We start from the raw sequence: 20,994 nt of genomic DNA, 5'->3' as shown, positions 1-20,994 counted from the left end.
TCTTCCTCTTCCTTGTGTTTTTTTTTTTTTTTTTTTGGGGGGGGGGGGGGGGGGGGGGGATGCCTGCGAGGCTCTGAGCGGTGTTGGAAGGAAAAATGACAAGGACTGGAAGGTGACGGAGAGAACAAGGGAGAAGGGGGTGTGGAATTTCACAGATAGCTTCACAAACAGAAGCCTTTAATTAGTAAATGCGCTTTATTAGGTAGTAAACAATAAGTAAACAAAATTAAGCGCTTAATATCACACAACCCTATAATTATGCAGCGGAAAATTTATCATCCATTTCCACTGGATTTATCCAGTAATTGTACCGTTGTGAGCAGGATGTGAAGGAACGTCCATTTGAAGACAAGTCAACTGGGTTCAACTCAACTCCTTGTCAGTGGTTTGCGCACATTTTTAATGAAGTCTGTAACACGGTATAGCTCATATTCTCCTAGTTAGGGCCTGATGACTGCGGCACTGTCACTTTGAGAAAATTCAACTAATTCACCTGCTTCCTGTGGTGTCGGTGTGAAAACTGACCACACGGTCCGAGTCACTGCTCGTCTATCCACTCCGGTATCTGATGAATGTGTAATCTTTTGGGAAAATTAAAATGACGGGTAATGATAGATCATGACAGAGCTTATTCATCATAATGATGGACAACAAGAGAATCTACAGTAATGCCGTGTTTTTCAACCTTGGGGTCGGGACCCCACGTGGGGTCACCTGGAATTCAAATGGGGTCGCCTGAATGTCTCGTAATTGATAAAAAAAAGAAAGAAATACTGATAAAAATATTCTTTTAACTAATTATTATTCTTTTTAAGATTATGATTAAAAAGACCACACACAATCTTAAAGCAGAAGTAAGCGATCCGGTCGTTTTGGCTAACTTCCTGTCAGCCGATGGAGTTAGCAGTCCCCACCCTCGTCCCTACGTCACCACATGCACGCGCATCCCTTGGCTGCACACACAGAGGACTGCCCCTTTATGCCGTTCTCTCTCCTCATTGGATAAAGGTTGTAGGATACAAGGAAAGTTTTCTCCTCGGCTTACAGCAGAGCAGAGTGACTGACAGACCCGTGTTTCGGACCAAACACTCTATAGAAGTGATTGTTGTTGGAAGATATAACTATTTTAGACTTATATTAACACAAACATTCTGCTTACTTCTGCTTTAAACAACACTTTCTTAAATATAAATTGAGTTCAAATAAAATGCAGCATATAAAAATATCTGAGCTGAAGCACGACTGTCGGCCGCGATCACGACTGCATGTGATCGGGGGGTCACCAGAAATTTGTGATGTGAAAATGTGGTCACGAGCCAAAAAAGGTTGGGAACCACTGCTCTAATGTAACATCTGGCTGAATATAATACAGACTTTGATATTGTGAAGGAAAAAAAAGGATTGGATATTGTTATTTAAAATGAACTTCTTTCATGATAAACTTTTAAGGCAGATGGAATTTCAGCCCTGTGTCACTGTTAATCGACTCAACTCCACAGTGCACTTGAGAAAAAATTACATTTCATAATGTAGCCTTTCTTCATCTACACACAGTAGGCAGCAGACAGGCTTACTGATCAATCCGCAGGATGGGAAGCTGCAGTAAGTCCTCCAGCCTTTGGTCGTTGAACTCCGGGCGTGTTTCCTGTAGCTTCTTAAAGCGTCTGAAGGCCTTGTTTTTCTTCAGCTGGATCTAAGAACATAACACAAGACATTGTGACATTATTCTTAGGCACATTAAACAAGACACAGCTTTGGGCTTTTGCAAGGCAACGTTTTGTGAGACGTAACAAGTCTTCCTGCAGTGTTGAGCACTTGGGGAGTTATGTTGTAAGAAGAAATCTCTCATTAGCACATACTAAATTAAGTCAGACTGGTTTCTACAGCGGGACAAGGAGCCAAAGAATAACTCAAGAATGTTTCAAGAAAGACAAGGTGAAGCTGTGGGAACGGCCCTCAGTCCTCTGAACATCACTAAGTCTGTGGGAAGATCTTAAACCTGCTAGTCTGCACACGAGACAACCGAAAAATATGTCAGAAACTCAATCTCAGAAGATCAGTGGAAATTCCTAAATTAAGGACAGAAAACCATTTACAGTCTGTGATATCTGCCAAACACATATATAAGGAACTCCTGTAAGACTTAGTAATTTTAGCTTTTTATTCTATTAATTCATGAGACAAAAAACCAGTGCATTAATTTTTGAAGCAAGGTTCACCTTTAACTCTTTCGCGACCACACTAATTCCTCAGCACATCCGCTCAGGACCACATGTTTTTGGCTATTTGTTTACCTTTTATCTCACGTCGAACCGAACTCTGTACATCACCTAGAAACAAACGGTTTTCACGTGGTTGAAGAGTGACTTTACAACGTGCTCCTCGAAAAAACGGCGAGTTTTTCCGCCGTTTCGTTCGTGAGTACGAAGTAGAAGAAGAGAGCTGGGTTTCTCCAAAAACGGAGCTCCCGCTATAGTTTCAGAGAAAAACGCACTTTTGTGTCAAGTGGCAATCTGCTCATTTTACCGGTACTCTGCAGTGTGGCATGTCTCCCAAATCATTTCTACGGCTAAATAAATATATTTGTAGGCAAATCTGGGGGGTGTGGCAGCGTGGAGAGCAGCGGTGCAGCGGTGCGGGTCTCTGGCTGCAGTGCAGCAGCTCCGTGACACTCCTGTGTGACTGGCCGCTGGTGGGTGCTCTGGGGCGGGGGCGGCTGGTCACAGCCCCCGCTGCAGAGCGCCCGCTCTGCTGCACCGTGAAAACAGCAGAGATAACCGGCTTTCAGATCCGAGTCTCCAAACCAGAAACGTTTGTAACAGCACCGGAAAAACTCGCCAGATTTGTCGTCAGTCGCTTTTGTCAAAAGTCACCAAGAGGGTTTGGAAAGTCGCCAGATTCAGCGAGAAAGTGGCAACACTGTAGCCGACAGCCGCACAGCGCTGCACGCTGTCCACAGAGCAGCATTCAAGGAGAACGATTACTCAAACAAAACCTAGATCACACAGTTTATAAAAAACATTATGTTTTGATTTTAGTTTAAAACAGTTTTACATATCAGAGGACTACCATATTCACACACAGGGTACCTGAGAGTGTCTATTATCGTAATCTGTAAAAAAAAAAAACGGTTTTGACGAGTTAACTCGTCAATGGTCGTGAACGTTCGGCAGGCTGTGACGAGTTTACTCGTCAATGGTCGCGAAAGAGTTAATGTCCATTTACTTTTTAAAAAATATCTTAAAAGACAATGCCTCGACAGGCAGACGGTATAGATTATTTTAAGTCTGCTTTGTTTTCCGGTCTGTCCAGGGTTACTTTAAAGGGATAGTTCACCCAAAATTGAAATTGAATTGGTTCGTCCAAATTTTCATTTCGGGGCTTCAATACAAGACGGACATTACATACGAGCAGCATGGAGGTATTTGGATGTTTTTTGGTGTGTCTTTTTGTTACGAAGACAGTTGGTATCCATTTGCAACCGTTATATGGACATGCACTGCTACGCCGAGACCCCCTGTAACTCAGAGAAGCCACGGAGGACTCTGAAACTTCTCCCAGCCCTTAGTCGACATGAGAGTGAGTAGATAATGAGTGAAATTTCAATTTTGGGTGAACTATCCCTTTAAAGTTTATGTCTTGTTATAACTGATTTTGTCATTGTTGACATTGTTATTGGTATGTTATTGTTGTATTTATTTGATATTGTTTTGTTGTTTGATTTTTTTTTAATTATTATTATTATAATTATTGTTGTTATGGGTACCATGCAGCTTTTCATATTATTTGGAAGTTTAGTTTAGTTTCATGTGTGTTTGATTACTTTATGTGGCTTTTTAATGGACCCCGGGAAGAGTAGCGGCTAGCAGGTGTAGCAGCTAATGGGGATCTTAATAAAATCAAATTTTCAAGTGCATAGTGTGTCTATATTTCATAGATATCTTCTCACACATGCACATACATATACATCTCATGTCACTTCTAGCTGCAGACTCCACCTGACAATCCCAGAAACCCTGTAGTTGTCACTCCGCTGCATTGCCAGCTGAGGCGCGGGGAGGAGGAGGCAGGGCTGGCAGCCTGTGGATGTCATTAAACGTGAATTTCCACATCGTGTCGGCTCGAGTGTGTGTCAACATTTGGATGACAAAACGCCTCGTCTTGTCATTCACGTCAATCATCAAAATAAACATCGCTGCTGTATTTAAATAGACCTGAGGAGAGCTCTGCGCTATTTCACAGCTTTGAAAAACATCAGTGTATGCCACTTGACTTTAGATGCCAGCTGTGGTGTGTGTGTGTATGTGTCCACTGTATGTGTGTGTGCTGCTCACATACAGCTGTTTAGCTGGTCATTATGCCTGTGGCAGGTAGAGTTTGGACATAGTAAACAGACAGGTGGTGAGTCAGTTGATGATGGGCACAATGTGAGAGGAATCAGTGATTAGGTGGAGGCAGAGTGTGGACAGAGTGAGGGTGTAAACTGGAGGCCGTAGAGACCGGACCGTGTGGATTTAGTGTTGTAGAACTTCACATTTTACAGCTCTGCATGTTGATTTGCCTTCGCAGCCTCAAATATCAGCAAGAGGTACAATAACCATGATAACTGGACAGGAACACGCAGCTCGCGGCTCTGCTCCGCCGTTCAAAAAATAGCTTGCACTAACAATTACTGTAAAGGTAATGAACCTACTCCTAAAACCATAGGGATTATGACAATGGGCCAATTTGCCAAAATATTGGACTATCCATTTAATGAAAACACAAAATTCTATATCTAAAAAAAAAAAAAAAACACCTGCAAAGGTTACCTGAGACTTTACGCTGTAGCCTGAAGCGCACCTCCAAAAAACTGTAACTACGCATTGAGGCGACACAGACCACGAGAGCAGTGATTGGTCCGCTACCCTCTACCGTTGTGGCGGTGAATTACATAGCAACCTGCTCCCTCGACGCAGAACTTCGAAAGATGCAACGGCGGCATGTTGCGGCGTGGAGCTGACGCAGAAGCATAAACTAGGCTTTAGTCTGGTCCAGTAGGCTCCACTGTCATAGGGAAGACTGCTGACCTCTGTGATATTCTCACTTATTGAGATGCACCTGTTTATATAAAGATTCACTCTCCTTCTTTTCTATAATAATAAGCAATAAGCATTAAATTAATCCGGTAATATTCTATATTTCTTATTGTCCACAGACCCCGTGTGCAGACCAAAAACAACAGTGACTGTGTCTTTCTAACAGGAGCTGTGTGTCCAAAGCCTGTTCCATCTCATTTCTCTGGACCGCGGGGCTCCCCTGATGTCCAAAAACTATTAAAAAACACATCAATGAGCCACATTGTTGCACTGGGCGACATGTTCCTTCATTACCACACACTGTAGTTCACTTTGACTTAATCCCTCATGTCGCACCGTCCTGCTGCTCCAAATGATTCACTGCAGCGCCAAATTCTGAATAACATTCGCTATAAACTACAGTGACCTGCTGTTTCAGGAAATTACTCTGATTAAAAAAGATTATTATTTTTTTTTACATACATACAATATACAAACTAATGGGCTTTGGGGCTGAGACCTACAGACAGGACGTGTCCAGACATGGATCATCACATTGTTGGTCCTGGATCTTTTGCAGTTGGTGATTAGTTATCATCATGATACTGTTTTCCAAAGTATATCATAAATGTAAACATATGTATGAAAAAATCATATATAAAACCAATAAACTGATGTACATCATATGAAACAAAGTCATAGATGTCTCACAGAAGCTTTTGTCTGTAATAAAAACACATTATCTCAATATGATTGCGCTGAAAGTTGATTAAAAATACTGAATTATTAGTCCTCGCTACATTTTGCTGACTCATGTTTAAGATTTCATTTGATTTGTGAACTGAGAGCAGAGACACACAGGTTTCCATCGTTTGGATGAAGTAAACATGTTTCTCTCTTGTCACTCCGAAAGTAGATCAGTGCAATTATACAAAACTTTAGTCCACCACTAATGTAATTAGTGGTCCTTATTCTTAATTAAGGCTACATTTACAACATTGTCTTTGCAACTCTGATTTTAAGTCAACAAGAGGACATCTCTGCTGCTCCCAGCATGTCAGTCCACAAACCAAGGACGTGACATTTTAAGAAATCAAACTCATTAACTGGGAAATATGGTCATTTTTCCATCTGACCATAAAGACTGGAAGCGAGGGGGAACAGAGCTCTACAACTGCTGTGTGAAGCTCGTAAAGACTTACTCAAGAAGAAGTGAAGCTGTACAGTAATTGTTGCCAAAGGCGCTTCCACAAAGTATTCAATTAAGAGTCTGAATACTTTTGTGAATGAGAGATTTCAGTTTTGAGTTTTAATAAATCTGCAAAACATCCAAAACGTAGGTTCCCTTTGTGATTATATATCATTAAGTGTAGAAGATTTGGCAACAATTGAATTTTACCAATTTACAGTGCAATTACTTGTGCAAAAAAAGTGAATGGGATTGAATACTTCCTGAAGCCACTCTATATGAATGCGTTGCCATGGCATTAGCAGCATCACTGACAGCGAGGGAATTGATTGTGTCTGCAAAGAATCCAATAACCACATATACATTTGCATGTGTATTAACTCCAGTACCTGAGGAATACATGGGCCAATTTCCCCACAGGGGCGGCGGGGGGAGGGAGGGGTTATTAAAATCTACTCAAATTTAATGTTACACACGTCTTTTGAAATGCTCATGAGTGCAGCGGGAACGTGCGACGTGGACGAGCGGCGGGCGGCGTGTTCTTACCCGCAGCACTTTGGTGGAATTGTAGATGTTGTCGGCGTACGTGTTGTAGAGATGCAGGTGCGGGCAGAACTGGTCGAACCCTCGGCCGAAGTAGCCATTCTCCAAATGGACCAGCAGAGATCTGACAGAAGAAATAACATTCATTAAAAAAAAAAAAAAGATATAATAAAACATTAAAAATGGCACACATTTTAAATCCACAATCATGATTTGACATTCTGCAGTTTCAAACCTAAAGAGCTGAGATTTTAATTATAAATTTCCATAATAAGCTGCGTCTCAACAAGTCGCAGGAGATGAAACATTCAGGCCGACTGTAATGGCAGCTGGCAACTCAGCTGTAGTTAATTAACATTAATTCTGCGAGTTGGCCAAACAACAAAAAATAAACTCTTGGCTGTTTGGTTAATATTCTTTTTGCATGCCTCTATTTTGCCTCGGTCAAAGACAGTTTCCATCAAAGGAACGCATCACTCTGAAGCGGTCGTGTCTGAAAATAGCGTCAATGTGCTTTGAATTTTTTCGCTGCTCAAAAAGAACAAAAAAAAAAAAAAACACCTCCAGTCTTGGAGCTCGGTAAATGACAGATGTGATTGCCTCGTGTCAATTTTAGATAGGTCAGAGAGAGGTGCAGAACGACGCGCGCCGATCACAAGAGGCTGTTGGTTGGATATTAAAGTGCTGTGACTTTAGTTTAATTCTTTTTTTTTTTAGTTTAATTCTAAAAAGAAAATGGTGCCGAGGCCAGGGCCGCACACCGGACGAGCGCCGCCAGAAGCTGCTGCTGCTCTGCATCAAGCGAAGAGGAAAGGGGAAGGAGTCGGATCACATCTTTAGAAAAAAGAAGAAAAAACATCACTTTCGGCAAAGGCACACATGTTTAGAGAAAGTGTGAGGGGGTTGAGCAAAGTTCAGAGGATTGCTTCCCTGTTAATGGGAGGTTTAGCGAGCGGGGCTCTGTAGTGTCATTTGAAGGGGCCTCTCTCCCCCGTGGGTGACGTATTTACCGGGGACCCAGATGGTGGGGTCTGTCTTCGGGGCACCCAGGGCCACTTTGTAGTGAGAGCACTGCCTGCTGAACTCAGGAACAAAACAACTAGATCAAGGCGAGAGGCAAAGCAATCGTTCAGCCTGTCAGGCACATTACAGTAACACGGACGCAATTGGTTGGGGGTGTTGACACTTGTGAAGGAGCTTGTTATCCAAACTTAGAGGAAGTACCACACATATACACACATGCGCGCGCACACACACACACACACAGTCCTACTCTCTAATGATGCTCCCAGAGACTTCTGTTCGTACATGCTGTAAAAAAGGAGTACTTTGCCGCTGAAGTTGATTTAAATAGATTTTAATGAAGTTGCGTGCCAAGGTAGCCTCTGTTCATAATCAGGAGATGCAGGAGCAGCCGGGAGAGTTCTAACGAGGGCAAAGGGCGGGAAAAACTGTGTTTCCGTTTTTTTTTTTTTTCCTCCCCTCACACTGCCAGAGGCTATTATGATAAATATGAAATTATGGATTACATTTTTATACTTCGTTTTTTTTTTTTCCACAGCAATTAAATTGTCTGGCCATCAGCGGGGCAGGATGGAGATAACATTAGCATTCCGCGCGTGTCGCGTTAATCCACATTAATTCCGAGCAGTTGCGACATCTGGGGTGGATGCAACCTTGACCGAACAATTCAGGGCGAGACGCCTTCATTTGGGGAAGGCTCGAACAGAGGAATACTAATTGTTATGACACAGCGTGAGCATCCGCTAAACATAAATTACTAATTAATGAAAAATAAACAACGAGCACAAATCGCTGATAGGGAGGCAAAGTAATAAAGCGGCGTTTTGTCGCCTCTCGGTGAACTGTGTGATGTGCTCCGTGCTGCGTCGACACACTGATTCCCGTCTGATCTACCTATCAGGATCAGACCACACCTACACTTATCGTGACCTCCTCGAATCCGTGGCTTGTTATTTTTTTTTATTTTTTATTTTATGCTCCGTACCGGATTCACTGACAGCTCTTTCAAGTAGCTGATTCCTGTCTGTCATGTTAGCAGCAGGCAATAATTGGGCTGCTCCTTCTGCTGCCTGTGCTGTGTGTATGTGCTCCACACACACAGTCAGGAGTAGAATAAATATGCGTATGTGTAGATTATGCACAGACACACACACACACACACAGTCAAAAGGTCTGTTACACCTATAGGATTTTCTTTATTCTGATCCTATAGAACAACACTGAAGGCATCAAACTATTACATATGGAACACACAGAATTATGTAGTAAAAGAGAAAAAGAGTGTTAAAAAAACAAATGCTATTATTTCTTACATTCTTCAAAGAAGCCACATTTACCTTACTGACAGCTTTACACAATATTGGTTTCACCTTAACCTGCTTCACAAAGTTGTCAGTCACCTGGAATGCTTTTCAATTACCAGCTGTGCACTGGCATAAGATAATTAGTGGAATTTCTTGTGTTTAAGACATAGACTGTGTATAAAGAGGCACGTAGTCTCCATGCAAAGCTGTAACTATCAGGCTAATCCAAGCATGAGCAGAGATGTGGACGCCTTAAAGGGATAGTTCAACATTTTGGCAAATTGACCAATTGCCATAATCCCTATAGTTTTAGCAGTAGGTTTTTTACCTTTAATTGTCGGTGCAAGCTATTTTTAGAACGGCGGAGCAGAGCCGTGAACTGCTCAGAGCTATGCTACGGAGGCTAATGGGATTTCTTGGTTTCCTTCAGCAAACTCATCAAATACACAATCCAAAAACTCCAAAACGCTCTAGTGGACAAGTTGTGACCTGCACATTCACCACGCTATGAGATAATAACAGAACGTTACGAGACAGAGTTGTTTTCGAGGTGAATTCATGCAAAATGCTGATGCGCATTCCCGTCGGGGGCAGTTTTTCAGCAAGCAGTCTCTGCATTTGCCTCGAAAACAACTCTGTCTCATAATGTTCCGTTATTATCTCATAGCGTGGTGAATGGAGAAGAAATCCCATTAGCCTCCATAGTGTAGCTCTGAGCAGCTTGCGGCTCTGCTCCGCTGTTCTAAAAACAGCTTGCACTGACAATTAAAAGTAACGAACCTACTCCTAAAACTATTGGGATTATGGCAAAGGGCCAATTTGCCAAAATGTTGAACTATCCTTTTTTTTTTTTTTTAAGTATATTTTTTGGCTTTTCCGCCTTTTATTTGATAGCACATAGTGAGATAGACAGGAAAGGGGGAGGCAGAGAGAGGGGTAATGACATGCAGGAAAGGTCCGCCCGGCGCGGGATTCGAACCGGGGACGCCTGTTAATATAACACAAAATTGCACTGATCCACATTATGTTAAGAGATTCAGCTAAGTGAAGAAATGCAAAAGTCCGTCATCAGAGGATACATTGATTAGAAAAGCCAGCCTCAGACATTGCTAATTAACAGCACCTCAGATTAGAGCCGACATAACAGAAATCTCAACATCAACTGTCTGGAGGTGACTGTGTCAGTCTGTGCTTCACGGCTGAAATTGCTGCACCCAAAACTAAGAAAAGCCATTAAGATGAGAGTCGCTTAGGGCAGGAAACACAACAAATGGAAATAAATACTTTTAATCTGTGGGATGCAGAAAAGGGCACCTGAGGGTGATCTGTGTATGTATGGTTCCCACTGTGAAGCATGGAGAAGCATGGTGATGGTATCGGGGTGCTTTATTCAACATTAACCACAGCATTACTACCACAACATCCTGCAGCATCATGTTATCCCATCTGATTTTCACTTAGTGGGATCATCAACAGGACAAATGCCCAAAACAAACCTCCAGACAAACCAAAGGCTGTATAACCAAGAAGGAATGTGTTGGATTGCAGCATCAGATGATCCGACCTCCACAATGACCTGACCTCAACCTAACTGATGTGGTTTGGGAAGTGTTGGACTACACTGTTAGAAAAACATTCCAACTGAAGCTGATGAATGCATGGAGCTGGTTGTTAGTGTGCAAATCTGTTAAATAACAGCTACCTTGATGAATATAAAAATCGAAGACATTTTGCTTTGCTTACACTTTTTTGTTTGCTCCACAATTCCTATGAGTGATTTCATATCCGCACTCACAACAGCCACAACACTGAAACCACCTGTCTAATATTGTGTAGGTCCAACTCATGCTGTCTATAGCAACTAGGGATGCACATGATTAACCATTTAACCGGTAACAAGAACTTTGACCGATTAATACTATCGGTTATTTTTTTGAATTAGCTATGTCATTGACTCAAGGGGGCGTGTCTACACGTGCAGACTTCCACTCGTACACATCTGCACCTATAAGGACTGCGTTGCTAAGAAAAAGCAAAAAGATGATTATTAATCGGTAAACAAGCATCAGTTATCGCTCTGAAAGAAAAAAATTAAATGTGCATCCCTTCAAGCAACACATGAACTTGACAGGACCTCTGAGGTGTCCTGTGTGGTAGCATCAGATCCTCAGGGCCTCAGGGCTCAGACCTTATCAGCAGCTCATCCTACAGATGCTCAATCGTATTAAGATCCTGGGCCCAGTTGTTCAAAGGTAATCCGATCGGATTTTGGATAATGGATTGGATCAAATCTTGAAAATGGGTTGTTCAAAACCCAAAACGGATTCTGAGATCGGATTAGATCACGTAATCCAATCTTGGTTTTGATCTGGATAAAACCCTCAGTTTGTGTTGTTCAAAACTTTTCAGTAGGATCGGGATAACTTTGATCCAAAAAATCAGGATTATTCTGATCCCAGCAGTTGGGTGGATTCAGGGAGGATTTCAAGAACAAAATGTGATTTAAATTAAATTCAAACTGGTCAAATAAACAATATTCATAATATAGTATATATACATTTATTGATTTACATTTTGCACCTAATTTTAAACCACAACAGTGATTAGTAAATAATGTTAACTTTTGAATATTCTACAACTGAAAAACTTTTCCCCAACTACTTTTCCCCAAACTGAATTTAATGAAATTTGAAGTTTGAATTTTAAAATTTGAAGTTTGAATTTTGAAATTTGAAGTTTGAATGTTGAAACACATGGGGAAATATATGTATATTTGTATATATTTGTGTATATTTGCTTTTTTCAATTTATTTTAACAGCCCAACCAGATGGAGTCTGGCTGTTTAAAAGACATTGAAGAAACAACAAAGAGCACAGAAAACACATACACTCCGTTTTCAAATAAACACACTTGAGTGACCCATGCTGCTGTTCTTCCTGTTATTTACAGACCAATCAGCCTTCAGTCTGATACACAGTCCCATCTAGAGCACTCATTATCCGGATTTGGTAATCTTGAAAATTTGGATTTGGATCAGACTGATCCAATCCAACTTTGCTTTGAACAACTGGGATAAAAGTAAAACAGATTACGTGATCCTGGATAGCAAAAAAGGGGATTTCAAAATCCGGATCATTTATATCCAGATTACACCTTTTGAACAACTGGGCCCTGGGAATTCAGAAGCCCGGTCAACATCTTCAGCACTTCATGTAATATTCCTCCTGAACATTTTATGCAGTACACTGAACCACACACTTGAACATTTTTTCCTGTTTCCAACTTCTCAACTTCGAGAACCGACTGTGCACTTCCTGTTGAATGCCTCCACGCCTTGACTGGTGCTGTTGGAATGAGATGATCGATATCATTCACTTCACCTGTGAGTGGTTTTAACATTGTGACTTCTGTCTATATCAGTTATCCTTTTCTTATGTAACTACCAAAAGCCTAATGAAAGCAGAATTCATCGCCACTTTCCACACTGCACTCTGAAGTTGTACGCTTGTATTATGATCAGAGAACCGTTCGGCCGGGTGGAGCTGACACGCACAGTTCTCGCAGAATGTTTCTGACATTGTAAAGTGGTTTCTTGCTGCTTGGTGAAGATCAACAACTCATCCTAAGTATCGGTGCCCTGCTGTGAAAAATGTCACTCAGTTGTTCTGCGATAATCCTGGGCAGATTCCTTATCAGGTGTGGAACTCTTCACAGCCACACAGGATTCAACACCGAGGTGGAGTTTAACTGAGCTCCGTCAAATCATAACCTCCTTGTACAGCTTCTCGTAAGTGTGATACATAGTGCCGCTTGCTTGATATTCCTTACTGTTTGGGTTTTTTTCATTAATCAGTTTAATTCTTAAAGCAGAAGTAAGCGATCCTGTCAGCTGATGGAGTTAGCAGTCCCCGCCCTCGTCCCTACGTCACCACATTCACGCGCATCCCTTGGCTGCACACACAGAGAGGACTGCCCCTTTATGCCGTTCTCTCTCCTCATTGGATAAAGGTTGTAGGATACAAGGAAAGTTTTCTCCTCGGCTCAGAGCAGAGTGACTGACAGACCCGTGTTTCAGACCAAACACTCTATAGAAGTGATTGCTGTCGGAAGATAGAACTATTTAAGACTTATATAACACAAACATTCCGCTTACTTCTGCTTTAACAGTTTTAAGAGTTGGAACACTAACAGAACTAGTTATTCCACCATTTTCAACACGTCATACACGTTAGAGAAGTTCCAATACCATTTTTTCCCTCCTGACACCGATTCTGATCTTTGTGCTGTGGGTATCAGCCGATATCGAGTACAGTATCAGTCTTTATTTCTCCATAACAACAGACTAACTCTACATTATCCCACTTATTACACGGCTTATGAGTGAAATAATTAATTTCAGATGTAATCTTGATCAAAATACGACTTTTATCGATTTATAAATTGCATCATTTAGCCAATCTGCAAGTCCTGTAACTTCTCCGCTGTTTTGCTAACCCTCCTCCTGGTCGTGTGCATTTGTTTTCAGTGAAGCCTTTGATAATTACGGAAGCCGAGAACGGCCAGGTCCGTATACATTTTTTTTTATTACCGTTTTCTCGTGATAACGACTTATTATTTCGTTATCTCGAGATAACAAAGTCCGTTTTCTCGTGATAACGAATTAATTTATTTCGTTATCTCGAGATAACAAAGACCGTTTTCTCGTGATAACGAAATAATCATAGAATGTGTCGTTGACATGGTTGCCTAGCAACAGGAGGCTACTGTTCAGCTCGGGGCAGTTAACTTCAGTCCAGAGCGATAGATATTCATCTATCTATCGCTCTGCTTCAGTCTACTCTACTCACTGGTGTGGTTATTGTCCACACCAGCTGTCAACAACAACTTACCAGTAAGTTACACTTAACGTTAGTTTGTATAACGTCACTGTGCTGGGTTTATTTAAGGGGCTACCGGCCGGTGGTCCCATCTATCCTGTTTCAGCTAAGCTAACGTTAGCTACTGTCTGCTGCTGTCAGAAATCACAACCTTATCTCGAACCATCAGACACCTGTTGCCTGCGACCACCGACATGTAGGCTAATGTTAATTTGGCAAGACAGCAGTGTTCATGAGCTTTATCTGAGCAGCAACTAGCTAACATTACCTTAGCTGAAGCTGCCATAACGTAAGTTAGTCAACTCTCATGTGTTTATGCTAAACTGTAGCCCCTTAAATAAACCCAGCTCAGTAAACAAACTAACGTTAAAGTGTAACTTACCGGTACTTCATTGTTGACAGCTCCTCAGAGCAGACTAACGTTAGTGGCAGCTCTTGAAGGCTGAAATCAGGATGATGTGATCACATTAATCAGCTCACTGATTTGAGTTCTACACATGGTTCTGAGCAATTATCCCACGAAAACATCTCTTCTGTTACGTTAGATCTGTAGATGTGTAGTGTTTCCAACAGACTCGCTTTAGTAGCCTCCTGCTACGAACATACAGCGGCTAACCAGCTGCTACTTCCCCGTAAGCAGAAGCGATTGCACCGGGGAAACATGTTGCTAGGCAACCATGTCAACGACACATTCTATGATTATTTCGTTATCACGAGAAAACGGTCTTTGTTATCTCGAGATAACGAAATAAATTAATTCGTTATCACGAGAAAACGGACTTTGTTATCTCGAGATAACGAAATAATAAGTCGTTATCACGAGAAAACGGACTTTGTTATCTCGAGAAAACGAAATAATAAGTCGTTATCACGAGAAAACGATAATAAAAAAAATATTATGGACGTGGCCGTTCTCGGCTTCCGTAGATAATCAATCAGTGGATCTTTGGATTATCATTTACATGTTACTTTGTGTATTTGAGTAGTCATGTCATAAACAAGACATTACAGTTTACTATGGAAGAATGATCCTATCTTTAATCGAGTGCATAGATTTTCAGTTTGAGGGCATGATTTCATTCCTTTTCAGTGACACAGCTCCTTCGCGTGCTCAGATTTTTTCTCCTCATGCTCACATTTTGTGCTCGCACTTAAACGTCTGCTGCTTTCTTTCAAAATGTGTGCTCGAACTCAAAAATCACATGCCTGTTCCATATTTACAGGACACGTTTGTGTCGTGGACTCGCGGAGCCACAGAGACGAGAGCTGTGACACTGGGTCCGAGGCTCTGATCGCAGGTTTGGTTTCCAGCAGTGATGTGGAAGGCAGAGAGGCTCCACTCTCTAACAAGTCATTTATCTAACATCACAATTAGTCCCAATCTGTTTAACGACGGTAAAAATGAAACATAAGGTACTATAAATATCCTGCATAGCTCTTCTGCTCTAATAAAAGACCATAAAATGTAGAATCAGAGAGTAATTCATTAGAGTGTGATCAAAATGCAGAATTGAAAAAAGCCGTGTCATAAAAAAAATGTTAATACACTCTTTTTGTGAGACTTGTGTCACAGTCCACAAGGCGACAGATAGACGGCCTGTTGTAAGTCGGCGCTGCGACTGCTGTGTGACGTCACATGATATGTATGAATAAGTGGCACAGATAATTTCATCAGGACTTTGTCTCTGAATGCCTGGAATCCTGTTGTATAAAGCAAAACCGATAAAATAAAATGAAGAACACGAGGCGGAAGAATAAAAATCACTCTGGTTCACCCACACTTTAGTGTGGAAAAAGTTGTATGAGATGTCTTCAACTTGATGACTGAATAACAAAACATGGCCTGGTGTTGTCAAAGTGTTAGACTGCATGGTCATTTCAAAACATCACCATTGTCTTTGTATGAGCTGTTAAACTACTCATTATATATAACTCATTCAAAACTATGTCATATATTAAGACTGTGTACCGGCAGGAGCAGTAGTAATAAGTCCTTTTAATACGTGGTGTTTAATGTGTGACAGATTGATGACACAGTCAAACTCATAATTGTCTGAGAGCTAATTATCACCACTATTGTTGTCAATTACTCTTGACACTGTCACACATATAATCAATGTATAGCAAATGTCAGACTGAAAAAAAAAGTGAAAAGAGTGTGTGGGAAAAATCTATAATCAATCACTTAACATTGGTAAATAAGACTGGCTCTATCACACTGTCTCTCTATGGAGCTTCTTTTTTTTTTTTTTTAATAGAGTACTTGCCATTATGTTTCAACCATTGATTCAATGAGGGGCTCATAATGAAGATGTATGAGATCTGCCTAACCATTTATCCAATACATAAGACTGTGTAATTCATACTTCAATCTTCATTGTAGCACCCTCAACAAGAAAGCCTGCCAGTGTGTGGAGGATGAGGACCTGTGGGAAACCGTGCCGCTCGTTTTTCTAGTCTGGAAAATGGATTCCCCAGTCACACACAGTCTGTTGTGCAGTCTGATACTGAACTGTGTCTGTGTGTGTACAGTATTTGTCCATTAGACTGTGTTTACACTGAAGACAGCTAAACTGATAGGCTGCTCAAATCTAGAAGCTGACCGTTGACACTGTTATTCATAAATGATTGTGTCTGAATGGATTACAATGTCAGGAAGTATTCAGACCCACTCACACGGCCGTTTTACAACTTCATTGTCTGTGAATTTATTGAATGTGATCATTTGAGAATCATTAAATTTCATTGATACTAGGGATGCACATTGCACAATAAAAATAACTTTATTTCCCACCGATACCGATAACTTCCTGCTTCTCATAACTGATGCCAATACCAATAACTGATAACATTTTTTAATAGTTTATATTCACACCTGAGGTTAAGACAGGCTAAGATGTAGTGAGTAACGATGAATTTAATAATATAGCTCTAAATAACAGCCAAGAACAAACAAGGACAGATATAACTACAGTATGACTATGATTTTTTATTATTGTTTCAAATCAAACGGACTGAAAATTTGCAAAATTAAGGAAATGTTGGGCAATTATAATTGCCAAAACAAATATATTATCGGATTTATCTGTGTATTTTCCAATATCGGGTTGATAATTATAAGCACCAATCGTTATCATGCACCCCTAATTGATACCGACTATATCATGACTTTTCCACCACTGACAGTAGATGCGTGTACAATCCAAGACCCTACATATACATGTGTATCTGCTCCTACACCTGATTCCCCACAGGAGTTTACAGCAATTTATCCTTTTACCAAAAAAAGAAAAGAAAAAAAAAAGGTGAAAGGGTATGCTCATTTTCTAAAGTCACAGTAAACATATTGGTTATCTGATTGCCGGTAGATATTGGAAAAAGGCCAAAGGGGGAGTGATAGGGTGGGGGTTACAACAGACTAACAAACCAATTATCCACAATAAGCCATACAGTCTGATTGATGTTCTCTCTACCTTCTATACATGGTTACATTCCAGCCTTTTTAATAGCATTGGTTTGGGAATGGGGGGGGGAACACCTTGTGCCACCAAGTCAGGTTTACATATTTATAATTGCATTAATGGTAAAGAACTGCTGTTGCAAACATTAGCACCAGGAAAGCATTGTACCTTCAACTTACTAAGACAAAGAGCAGATTTAGTGATAAATTCATCTTGGCTCGACACTGATAAAATGCTTCTCAGGTTTCTTCTGAACAAACAAGCCTGAACTCCGGCGAGAATATCAAACATCCTTTAACATAGAAAATGATCAAAGTTTAACTCTTACCACTTTGAAACAAAAATATCAGTTTTGGCATCAGCTCTCAACAACCCCGGCCTCACTACGCGCTCTATTTTTCTTTATTGATTTATGGATACCGTAGCTGAATCTAGTGCCCTGGCATGTACACGTGTGCTAACTTCAAACATCAACCTTTTTATTTATGTAGCCAAACTTTCTCAAGTCTTTGGAGGATTTACTTCTACAGCTCGAGATCAATTTGACATCTAGACATGCGGCGAGATCGGCTTCTCTCGGCTTGGGCCACCCTGCCCCCACCGCCCAAGATCTTGAGCTGCTGTGGGTCAGGGTAGGTAGGTAGGTATAGCAACGATTCATTAAGTCTCTACGGTAACAATAATGCTTTTCATTTGCGATATCAGCAGGAGTTATTCCGCCTGATATGCAGTAATGCATCCACCAGGGAAGAGACAACACCTCCATGCTGGTCCACAGCTATCATTGACTGGTGCTAATGGTGAAGATAAGGCCTACAGTTCGCCAACCTTAGGGTGTATCATGAGCGTATTTCAACACAAGAGACAACCCACTAATCTCATCCCTTTACTGTCTCTCAACACCAATCTCTACAGCATAGATATTCCTTAAATTATTCAGTAGGATACTTACTGGTTTACTGAATGGATGTCTTTAATTGAACTGAAGATGCTTTCTCTAATGTCCTGCCTCAGGGTTCCTTTGGCCTTCAAGATCTCCACAAAGTACTGAGAGAAACAAGAGACAAGAGGGAGACAAAATGTCATTATTTCTCTGCATTTGTATTAATAAGATGGAATTGGGCTGTCTCTGATTGGATATGCCACTGATGAATGGAAATATTTTTTTTTTTCCTCGATAAGGACGTGCTTTCGCTGCTGACATCTTAATTACTCCCCAAGAACAGAGAGCAAATGTAATACCAAGACCAAGACTGCTGCAAAAACAGTAGAAGACACTTAACTTCTAATAAGAAGGCCTTGCAGTTTTGATAGCTTTTTGGTCTAAAGCCAACGTCCTATAACTGCGTGGCACCTACTGTACGAAGACCGAGCACAGAGGGGTTGTTATTGTGCGGCGACACTCGCAATAAACCGACAGCTGTGCCGGTCTCAAGTCAACTGAAATGAAAATGGGATTAGCAAATTGAATGTGCATTAGGCCTAAAATGGCTCCTAACTGGAGTGAACGGGTGAGGGGTGAGTAATTGTGTCGAAATGAGGCTACAGCGACGGGCGGGAAAAAAGTGTGTTCTCTACCGCGGGGAGGGAAATTACCATGAACTCTACCTTTAGTCTGTTAATGTATTGAACAGCAAGAGTGCACTTTATAACAAGCAGGGGGAACATGTTGTACAGTGGTGCGTTGATCTTTTTCCTTTGGCATGGAGATTTTTGTGTTCATACTGTCAATATCTTTATAAAAAAAAACAGTATTAATCAAATATACTTTCATATGGTTCAATAAAAAAAGAACATATTTCCAAATTCCTTTACTCAGGTGCTGTCTAGGTGGTTAAAGGGATCAATACGATACTGAACAATGGCATTTTTAATATGAAAATGTAACAGTGTCCCTGTTGTTAGTCTGGGTAATCCACTGACAGACCGTAGTGTAAGCAGTTTTTCCAACCAGGCAGAAAGCCAGCCAGTCAAACCTGCCAACAAGTCTGTGCTCCTCCTTTGAATAACTCTGATTGCAAAGCTTGATGCAAACTAAATGGGGCCCAGTCAAGATGGTCAATAATATGAATAATAATGATAATGTGCGTTATCAGTTTGGTGGTGGGCCAGAGTCCATCTGCGAGTTTAATTCACCCACATGACGGCAAAGTAAACATACCACACTCTAGATCAATCATGTTCTGTCAAATTCTGAGCTGAATCAGTCTGATCCAGACGCTCCTCTATCAGTTTAATAACATGATAGTTTAAGCATTAAGATCACTTATTAGAAAGTAAATATGTTGACTTTTTGCATGAGTTTGATATTATGGTTAATGTTGTATTTCTATGTTATAATTTCTATGGTGCAAAACCTGTGCTAGTTTAACATTCAGATGATAACTTGGTATGTTAAACTAGTTGACTGTATGAAGCATTGACTGTCTGACATAACCTGTACTATGAAGCTGGAAATCACCTGGCCCAGTTAATTTTGAGGTTTTCCTTTCTGGCTACAAAGGCAAATATGAAAATGATGAGGAGCATTGAACTGAATTACAAGTATTTTGTCTGCTGATGAATAAACTGTTATGAACATGTGTTAACTAAGATAAAGCTGAAGTTAAGGTCTGAACATTTCAGCTGCAGTGAGAAAACTGTTTCCTGTTTGAGATCTTTAAATTGTTTTAATTAGATGTAGCCTATAATCACATAAATATTGATCAGTCTGAGGATCATCAGTCTTGACAATGGAGATTTAGCTTTGTTTTCCAGTTGTCGCCACAGTACTCTTGTGTTATTCTGAGTCGCAACAATGAAGAGGAGTTAAATCTTCCTCACTTTCAGGTTAAAGAATCTTTGTTCAGTTGAAATTAAGATAACAAAAGTTAATTTATTTTATGTGATTAATAAATGATTTGGTTTCCAGAAGCTGAGAGAAAAATCCTCATAGAAATTGAAAAGAAGTCTAAATTAAAATTATTTTATTAAAACTTTTAAAATCTTTGAGAATTCACCATTCCACTTGCTGTTGTGACTTCTATTGCTAGTATTAAAGTATCCAAATAAAAACAGACCCAACATTGGAAAGTAAAGACAATCTCTCAGTGTTTGTTTCCTGGGACTGATACCTTTGAGGTCAGTAGTTCAGTCATTGTGTAACCTGTGACTGAATCAATGCTCATGACTGCTACAGTACTTACGGTGGTGACCAGCTTCAGCTGTTGGCAGTACTGTTGTTCTGTCTTCACCAACTCTTTGGCTGTCCGGCTGCGTTTCCTGTCCCAGCGGTCCCTCTGCTCCTGGATGCTGTTCCTTGGACCAGGGAAGTAACTCATGGTTACGGTGATGAGGAGACACTGCAGAGACGGAGCAGCTCAGGGTTACAGACATGCACTGATTGCACTGATAACAAACTGAACATCATGCCTAATATGAATAGGTGTGTACCTCCTGCAAGTATAATGTCTCAAAATAATGTATGCAGACTGAGCAATTGATCACTGTTACTGTTCTTCATCTCTATAATGGTGCAAAAAAAAGAGATCCCATCCTAA

The 20,994-nt window shown here is 40.8% G+C and overlaps 1 protein-coding gene across 1 annotated transcript in view; it reads right to left on the bottom strand.

The window, feature by feature from the left end:
* arhgef39 (Rho guanine nucleotide exchange factor (GEF) 39) overlaps nucleotides 1-20,787 on the bottom strand; it is a 67,303-nt gene extending 46,516 nt beyond the window's left edge. Inside the window, exons 1-4 of the mRNA XM_083999444.1 lie at nucleotides 20,641-20,787; nucleotides 18,408-18,502; nucleotides 6,793-6,913; nucleotides 1,575-1,693 (exon numbers count right to left, since the gene is read on the bottom strand). Coding sequence (XP_083855570.1) covers nucleotides 1,575-1,693; nucleotides 6,793-6,913; nucleotides 18,408-18,502; nucleotides 20,641-20,775 — 470 coding nt within the window. The 5' untranslated portion in view covers nucleotides 20,776-20,787. The remainder of the gene's footprint in view (nucleotides 1-1,574; nucleotides 1,694-6,792; nucleotides 6,914-18,407; nucleotides 18,503-20,640) is intronic.
* Nucleotides 20,788-20,994: the final 207 nt, after the last annotated feature.

This window comes from Trachurus trachurus (assembly GCF_905171665.1).
Source record: "Trachurus trachurus genome assembly, chromosome: 23".
Lineage (NCBI taxonomy): Eukaryota > Metazoa > Chordata > Actinopteri > Carangiformes > Carangidae > Trachurus > Trachurus trachurus.
This window is presented reverse-complemented; position numbering and strand designations above follow the sequence as displayed.